This window comes from Terrapene carolina, unplaced genomic scaffold (genome assembly GCF_002925995.2).
Source record: "Terrapene carolina triunguis isolate 2854851 unplaced genomic scaffold, T_m_triunguis-2.0 Scaffold833, whole genome shotgun sequence".
NCBI classification, from domain to species: Eukaryota; Metazoa; Chordata; order Testudines; family Emydidae; genus Terrapene; species Terrapene triunguis.
In genome coordinates, this window is record NW_020665184.1 from 2,012,944 (window position 1) to 2,021,673 (window position 8,730).

Below are 8,730 nucleotides of genomic sequence, written 5' to 3' on the forward strand. Positions count from 1 at the left end.
GCCGCCCCCCGACCCCCGGGGCACCGCCTCCGACGGCCCCCGGCTATCCCGACCCCCGGGGCAGCGCCTCCAACGGCCCCCGGCCGCCCCCTGGGGCACCGCCTCCGATGGCCCCCGGCTGCCCCTGACTCCTGGGTTGCTCTATAGACTCTCCTTGGTAACTGGGATCTGGCCCTGGCTGGGCTCCCGGGTTCACTGCGGGCAGGGCCGGGGACAATTACCTGCAGAGAAAGATGCTGGACGGCTCTGGAGACGTTGCTGGGGAAGACGTGCAGGTCGAGCCCACCACACTCCACCGTCTCCTCTGAGGGGCAGGTGCAGTTGGCCGGGCAGCCCGGGGTGTTCTTCGGGGGCAGGGCCCCTCCGCCGAGCCGGGGGGATGGTGCCACGTCCTCGTCATCCTGGCTCCCAACCAGGCAGAAGGAGAGGATCTGCACAAAGAGGACCAGGAGACAGCCGCAGCTCAGCCGCTGGGGAGAGGGGGAGAGGGTCTGGTGAATTCCGGAGCGAACTGAACCGTCTGTATGCCGCGGGCCTGCGGAGCGGGGATCCCGAGGGCTCCTACCAGCCCAGGCCTGGCGCTGCTCGGCCCCATCAATGCAGGCTCTGTCTTCAGAGCACCAGCAACTGCTGCGGGGGGATGAAGGGCCCCACTGAGCCGGGCCCGCTGGGGATCCAGGCAGGTCGGTTTACAGGGCACTTGGCAGCTCTGAAATGCCTTAGTTGTTGTTTTAGCCGGCCTGGCACGCGATCGGCTCCCCCCAGCCGCACAGGCCGGCTGCCGGATTGCGTGTGCACGGGTGTGTGCGTCTGTAAATTAACACATCAGCGCCTGGCACAACGGGGCCCTGATCTCGGTCAGGGGCTGCAGTCTGGGCAGGCTCTGGGGTGGAGTTGGGGATGAGGGCTTTGGGGTGCAGGAGGGGGCTCCGGGTTTGGGGAGGCTCAGGGCAGGGGGTTGGGGTGCGGGCTTACCCTGGGCGGCTCCCGGGCGGCGGTGCTGCAGAACCAAGGCAGGCCGCCTGCCTGTTCTGGTGCACTGCTCCGTGCCCCGGAAGTGGCCAGCAGGTCCAGCTCCTAGGCGGGGAGGGGCAGGAGGCTCCACGGCGGAGTGTGGAGCCGGTGCATGGGGCGGGGGCAGCGCGCGGAGCCCCATGCCCCCCCCCCCCCTAGGAGCCGGGCCTGCTGGCCGCTTCCGGGGCGCAGTGTGGTGCCCCAGGACAGGTAGGGACTAGCCTGCCTTGGCTCCGCAGCACCACCGACCGGACTTTAAACGGCCCGGCCGGCAGTGCCAACCGGAGCCGCCAGGGTCCCTTTTCGACCGGGTGTTCCAGTCGAAAACCGGACACCTGGTCACCCTAACTATAATACAAAAAAACCCCACTCTCCCGCTGCCTGTTTCGTTCCCTGGCCACACGCTTTCTCGGAAGCGACGTGTACATTTGTGGAACGACAGATACACACTACAGGGCTCCCACGAGCTCTGTTCGGTATCCCAGGGAGCGTAACACCAGATGGGACAGAGCCCTGGAAAACGGCCTGGAGGGACTGGCCCTGCAGGGCTAGATGGGCTCCGATAGATTCACCGGCCCCGATCCCACACAGAACAGGTGCGGCCCGGATACACTCCTGTCCTGTCCTACCAGAGCAGGATCTGTTCAGTCTTCAGCTTCTCCGCTGAGGCTGCCAAAAGGGACCCAACTGTGATGTGGTTAGGAATGGGCCGGGACCGGGGCAGTTGCTCCCTTCCCCTTTGGGAGCCGAGTGTGAAATGAGCGGGCAGGATCCCAGCCTGACGGGCAGGAAATGGCCCCTTGTTGACAGCTCCAACAAACTGGCCATAAAGAAGTAGTTCTGCTCTGACTGGGGGCGGGGGGTTGTACCTGCAGGGCAGGGCTAAGGCGCATTGATTGCAGGGTCTGGGGACATTCACCTTAATGCCAGGCCCCTGCTCTAGTCACTAGACCCCACTCCCCTCCAAGAGCGGAGAATCGGCCCTGGGGTCGAAAGCTGGATCTCCACTGGGCCTTGCCTGGGGAATCCCCTTGGACACAGCCGCACCAGGAGAGCACTAGCAGCTGAACCACTGTGTCATGAACCCTGCTCAGAGCAGGTGTGGGGCAGGGCCAGCGGGAGACTGTCCCCCAAAGGCTGGGATGAATCCCTCATAAGATTTCCCCCTTTTGGCCCGTGCCACGGGTCTGGGAGATCTCCTCCCTCCTCCAGCACAGAGTGGGATTGCCCCCAGCTGCCCTCGTGAGTCACCCGCCTCTCCCCAGCCCAAGCAGGCGTCACCGGAGCCTCTTCGCCAACAAGCCGTAACTCCGCTGGGTCCCCAAAAACGCCGGAGCCGAAGCTCTCCCTCACCATAGCCAGGTCCCGGCTGCGAGGCTCCCAGGCTCCACTCTGCAGTCTTCCCAGGATCTTTAATTGAAGCCAGACCAGCACAGGGCTCCCGATTCCCTCCGCTCTGTCCTCGCCTCCGAAATAAAGATCGTCCTCACATGGTCCCCACAGGAGCAGTCGCGTTCCACACCCCCCCACGCTCGCCTCCCGGAGCACTGGAAAAGGAAACGGAGAAAGCAACCTGCCAGGAGCTGTCGCGCTGCCTGGGCGTGAGCTGCAGCCGGGACGCTGTGTCTTCGCTTGCTGTTGTCTTCTAGTCTGATCAAAGCCGAGGGAGGGAGGTGGGATGGGGGGAGATTAGGGCTCTGGGCAAGTAGGGGGGCTTTGTGTTGCTGCGACTGGGGTTGCATAATGGGGCTGGCAGAGGTCCTGAAGAAATGTTTGGAAGGGCTCACGTTTACTGAGTCTGGTATTCCAACCATGTAAAAGGCAGATAGGACTCTGGGGAAACTTAACTGTTGCTGTTTGTTTTTCCTGAGTGCGGTCGGAACCGCCATGTTCTGCCCACGCCCCGATCCTGTGCTGCTCCGCACTCAATCGCTAAGCTGCCCTCCACGCAGGCTGGCTTGGTGCTAGCGCTGCCACATCACCCGGGGGAAACTGAGGCATAATGAGCTGACATGACTTGCCCAAGGTCACCCAGGGCATTGGAAAGAAGTCAGGAGTTCTTCCTCAAAATCCCCTCACTAGACCCCACTCCCATCCCAGAGCTGGGAATAGAACCCAGGAGTCCTGGCTCCCAGCCCCGCCTCCTCTAACCACTAGACCCCACTTCCATCCTAGAGCTAGCAATAGATCCCAGGAGTCCTGACTCTCAGTCTTCCTGCTGTAAGCACTGGACTAACATTTCCCCCCCACCAAGCTGAGACTAGCCCCCACCCCAGGAAACATAAGCCCCCAGATCATGCCCACTAGACCACAAGTCTCTGATCTCTGAGCTCTGCTCCCACTAGGGACCTCAGATTTCTCCCACTAACCAATGGGAGGTGGGAATTCCCAGATTCCCCCCTCCCCTCTGCCAAACACTGGGATTCAGCTTCCCGGCTGCCCATTCCTTGTTGCTGAGTTATCCAGGGGCAGAGCCCAGGGGCCAGCAAGGGGACGTTGCCTGATTCCCATATGGGGTAACATTGCTGGCTCCCGATGGGCCGTGAAGAATGTAATTTGTCCAGCCTCAAAGACCTCCCTGGGAATCGCAGTGTTTGTGCTTCGGAGTCAGTGGTAATGGCCAATTACCGTAACTGAAATACTTGTCACCCGGCCAGCTGTAAGCCGCTACACAGTTGCTTCCAGCAGGCTGGGTGCAAATTCAAGAGACCACAGGGGCTTTCTCCGAGCCCGTCTGGACAACCCCCATGGGCTCTGCAGGGAGCAAGGGCTGACTCCCTGGATTGGCTCCCAAACCGTCCCCCACCCCAGGATCGCCCCACGATCGAATGAGCATCGTTCGATTCAAGGCAGCTATTTCTCTGGGCCCATCCATCCCACAGAAGGATGAACTCCTCTCTGGCTCCCGTTCTCCGTGCCGCTGCTGGCCCCTCTGCTCCAAACCCTTCATAACTCATGCCCCTCATGCAGATCTTGCGACGGGAGGTGGGGCCACGTCTCTGGGCTTCTGTCTCTTCTAGCGCCGGAAGGACAGCTCATCCCAACCCAGCCCTACATGCTGCTCTAGGCCAAGACGGATTGGCACTCCTTGACCCAGATGGCTTGCTGCTTCCATCTCCTCCCAATCCCCTCTTGTCTGTGTCATTCCCCCCGCCTGTAAGGGCCCCCTGGTTTCTGCTCATATGTCTGTAGCTGGTGCTTCGAGATTTCAAAACATGCCCCCAGAATTCTTTGCACCTCCTGCAGAGTTAGCAGTTCAGAAGTACTGAGACAGCTGCCACAAAGGATTCTGGGACACTGAAGTGCCACTACTGCAAAGGATTCTGGGGCACTGAGGTACCTCTGCAGCAAGAATCGACACCGTCATGTTTCTGAACACCCTCTAGTGGTAGTTCTCATTACAGTACTTCTTAGTACAGGAAATGTCTGTTGGGCTACACTACCTGGAGCCCCCTCCCGTCCGGGGTAACATGCATGGCTCCACAACACACATGCAATATTGCCAACCCCAACCGTTCAAACTCCAGGAGATGTTTGAGTTCTTTTCCTCTGCCTTTTTGAGCCGTACAAGGGCCATGTTTCCAGGCTTTCCTCTGCTGCGCCGGGCTAGAATAGGACGGCTTTTAAAAAAGAAAAGCCGAGATTCTCACGAAATAACATGACTCCAAGAGCTGGAGCTTTAAGAAAACCACCAAATATCACAAGACTGGGCAAGGCTGCACGTGGCTGAGTGTGCCTTTGCCCTGGGCTTGTTCTCATAAGCCATCCTTGGCCCAGCCACAGTGTGCCATCTAAGAAGGCAGCATGGCCCAGTGGCTAGGCCCTGGATGGGGACTCAGGATGCAGGGTTCTATTCGCTCTGTCCTGTTGGGGGCACCAGACAGGCCACTTCACCTCTCTGTACCTCTGTTTCCCCATCTGTGATGTGGGGATGACGATACCTCATTGAAAGCTGCTTCGAGAAGGGGCAGATGAAATGCGCTACCTGAGAGCAAAGTATCAGACTCGTCCCATTTCGACCCAACCCCTCGCATGTTCCAGCTTCAATTCTTTCATTCCTTGCAAACTGAAATCCAAGGAGGATGCTAGAATGTGCTCCAGCCACTGCCAAAACCAAATCATTACAAAGCCTTAGCTGTGTTTTAAGCTCTCCTTTCAATGCCACACACTTCTTATAATGACAGACTCTCAAGACCAAGCCAGGTCACTGGAAAGCACTGAACCTGTTAAAGCCATGGGGCCAGATTTCCAATACACCTCTACCCCGATAGAACACTGTCCTCGGGAGCCAAAAAATCTTACCACGTTATAGGTGAAACCGTGTCATATCGAACTTGCTTTGATCCGCCGGAGTGCGCAGCTCCCCCCCCCGGAGCGCCGCTTTACCGCGTTCTATCCGAATTCGTGTTATATCGGGTCGCGTTATAGCGGGGTAGAGGTGTACCACCATGAAGTACAACAGAGAACCCCACCATCCTTAAAGCAAAACTGAGGAGTACCCAAACTCCTTACAAGGTCAGAGTCATCCTTGGCTCCTAATTGGCAACGCCCAATTTCTTTCAATCTAATTTACTTTCATGCCGTTCGTGTACTTTGCAATTTGCTCCTCAAGCGGTTGATCAGTGAAACTGATGTGTACGTCGTTTTTCTGTAGAGGACAGGAAGGAACTATGGATTTGCTATATACAATCTGACCATCCATCCAGCTAGGCCTCTGTCCAGCTTCTTAGAGTACCCGTTCCGAGCACTGCCCCATGTAATTTAGTACACCTGCTTCGCTAGTGCATTGGATCAACATCCACCTACTCTAATATCTCAGCTCCTGCTGCACAGGTTTTGTTAAAAGGTTAAGTGACTTTACTGGCAAAAGCTCTGCCGCTGACAAAGTTATTTTGGCAGCGCACACTCCCGCATGGGTGCTGGCACCTTGCGGCCACACACGGCATCAAGGTGTATGGGCAAAAAGGCGTTGAATTATGGGTAGGCATCCCAGCATCCTACGTGTCCCACCTGCAAGTGTGCTGCCTTGTGGGGCATTTTTAGGCTGCGTGGTGGGATATCCGTACTTCTCTCAGGGAATTGTGGGAATTTGGGGTCAAAGGCCCACAACTGCCTCTGTCCCGTCCCATAATCTACCGCCCTTGCGCATCATCTTCAAACGCGCTGTTGCAAATCCAGATGGACTTTTGAAAATGGAATTTAGCTTCCTTAGTCACTCAGGCACTATAAAAATGTGACCCCTAAGCCAAAACGCCATTTAGTCCCATATCCCTGACACCTGCTGCACTGGATCAGACCAGTAGCGCTGGTCCACTAGCCTCCTTTCACCACTGGGACTTTACAGATGTCACTCTGTTGTATATAATGAATGAGGAGAGACCTCAGATTCTCTGCTCCAAAATCACCATCCCCAACTTGAACTATAGGAGACTCTCCATTAGCCAGGAACAATATAGAACCTATGACCCACAACTGAGCAGTTTTACATTGATGTCCCATGGCCACTTCTTTGTAGGAATACAGGTGTTTAAAAAAAACCCTTCCTGAGCCCTGCAGCAATCAGACAATGCCTTGTAGCATGACAGTGGATTAACACTTATCTTGCCTTACATCACTAACAATGCTATAATGGTAGCAAGATTCCCAAGCCCCTGTTTTAAAAGTATTTCTGGTATTTGACTGGCTGACCTTTGGAAGCTAGTTTTAAAGGCCTATTTATAGGTCCAGGCTCCAGCCTGGCTTGGCTGGCTCAAGGCCGGGATAGAACTGTAAACATATTTTTCTGGCTTTTCTTTTCCAATTCCCACATTCTGACCATTTGCCAGTGTATTAAGAGTCCTGCCAGCTTCTGAGTCAGACAGGGAATGGAGCCATGACTCTGCCTCTGTCCTGCAGAGAGCCGGGGATCTGGGGAACGGGGTATTTCCCCCCTCGCTGATCCTCTGCTCTCCTGGCAGGTGAATTTCAATGCCAAGGCTGAGCCGAGATCTGAAATGCCTCCTTATGCCAAGTGAGATGAATTTGGTCCTAAGGATTTATAGTGAGAAAGATGTCTCGTGGCAAAAGGCCAGAACTTGGAGTCAGGACTCCTGGGTTCTATTCCTGGCTCTGGGAGGAGAGTGTGCTGCAGTGGTTAGATCAGGGGTTTGGAAGCCAAGATATCTGGGTAGAAGGCAGGATTGAGCGTCACGACTCTTGGGTGCTACTTCTGGCTATGGGAGAAGCCTAATGGTGAGAGCACAGGGAGTTGTCTCTATCGCAGGCGCTGGAAGGCAGTGTGGCCTAGCGGTTAGTCCGAAGCGCTGCGCTACATCCCAGGCTCTGTGACCTTGGCCAATTCACTTTCCTTCTCTATGTTGCAGTTTCCCCTCCATGAGATAAAAGGGGTTAATCATACCGACCCTACCTCCCAGAAGTGTTGTGAAGCTCAGTCCATTAATGTTGGCAAAGTGCTTGAACGCGTTGGATGGAAGACGCAGGAGATGGTCAGAATATTATTAAAACCCCAACACTGATTAGAAGGGGGAAGCACTCATCTTGTTTTCTGACTGATTCCTTCAATGTGCTTCCTAAATAAGTCAGTGATCATTTACTTAAGTCATGCATAAATTATGATGGTGGATGCTGCATATCACAAGCCTTCTAGGATTCTACAAGGGATGGGTGACCCCTCGTTTATATCCATGGCTTCAGACCTCATTTTCATGCCCCATGCAGATGATTTCACATGCTGTTCAGTTGTGACGAGATGACACTGGGCTGAAGCAATGACATTTTTAGGCAGTTAGATTATGTTTCCTCGTGGTCTTTTTGGTGGTGCTCATCACCGGACTGAGTGCAACAGAGATGAAGGAATTTATCTTCAGAACGCTCCTGGGGTTCAAGTCTGGATGTCTTTCTAAAGGAGACGCTCAAACTCAGACAGAAGTTTGGGGCTTGATTCAGGAATCACCAGGTAGGATTCCCCGGTCTGTTTTCTGCCAGAAGACAGATCAGCGGATCAAAATGTTCTCTTTTGGCCTCAACATCCACGAATCTCCCTCTTTACAGATGGGGGATGTTTTAGCGCAGCCTGATGATGTTTCAGTGCAGGGCGATGACACAATTTGGGTGGGATGTACTGACAGTTTAAAGCATCACCCCACTGGGCACAGTGTCATTTGGTTGGCATTGAGCTGCACCATCGTTGGGCGTTTAGCTGTTCCTACCATTGGGCTGCACCACCATTGATCACGACATGCTTTGGTTGTCAGCCCAATTGAGCAAGGTGGTACCATTTGGCTGCCCACCATTGTGGGCCATGCCACTGGGTTGCTGCCCCATTGGGTCCCAGGCCGTTTGGCTGCCATTGTCTTTGGCCTACACCGTCATTGGGCACAATGCCATTGACTTGCCATCCTGTTGGGTGCCATGCCTTTTTCCCGTGCCACGTCTGGGCTTTTGCCGTTGGGATACACCACATTTGGTTGCCATGCCATTTCCTGTGCCCTGTCTGGGCTGTCATTTTCATTGGCTGTCACCACCCAATGGGCACTGTACTGTTTGGCTATCATTGTCATTGGGCGCCATGCCATTTGGCTGCTGCCCCATTGGGCGCCATGCTGTTGGCTGCTGCCCCATAGGGTGCCATGCTGTTGGCTGTTGCCCCATTGGGCGCCATGTTGTTGGTTGTGGCCCCACTGGGTGCCATGATGTTGGCTGTGGCCCCAATGGGTG

At 55.5% G+C, this 8,730-nt stretch overlaps 2 protein-coding genes across 2 annotated transcripts in view; one reads left to right on the plus strand and one right to left on the minus strand.

Moving 5' to 3' along the window:
• The window catches only part of PODNL1 (podocan like 1), a gene marked incomplete at its 5' end in the record, with an annotated part of 7,537 nt that extends 6,848 nt beyond the window's left edge, over positions 1-689 (minus strand). The window contains one exon of the mRNA XM_026660588.2: positions 222-689. Within this exon, the coding sequence (XP_026516373.1) occupies positions 222-689 (468 nt within the window). The remainder of the gene's footprint in view (positions 1-221) is intronic.
• Positions 690-2,504: 1,815 nt separating this feature from the next.
• The window catches only part of DCAF15 (DDB1 and CUL4 associated factor 15), a 27,095-nt gene continuing 20,869 nt past the window's right edge, over positions 2,505-8,730 (plus strand). Inside the window, exon 1 of the mRNA XM_026660590.2 lies at positions 2,505-2,615. Within this exon, the coding sequence (XP_026516375.1) occupies positions 2,505-2,615 (111 nt within the window). The remainder of the gene's footprint in view (positions 2,616-8,730) is intronic.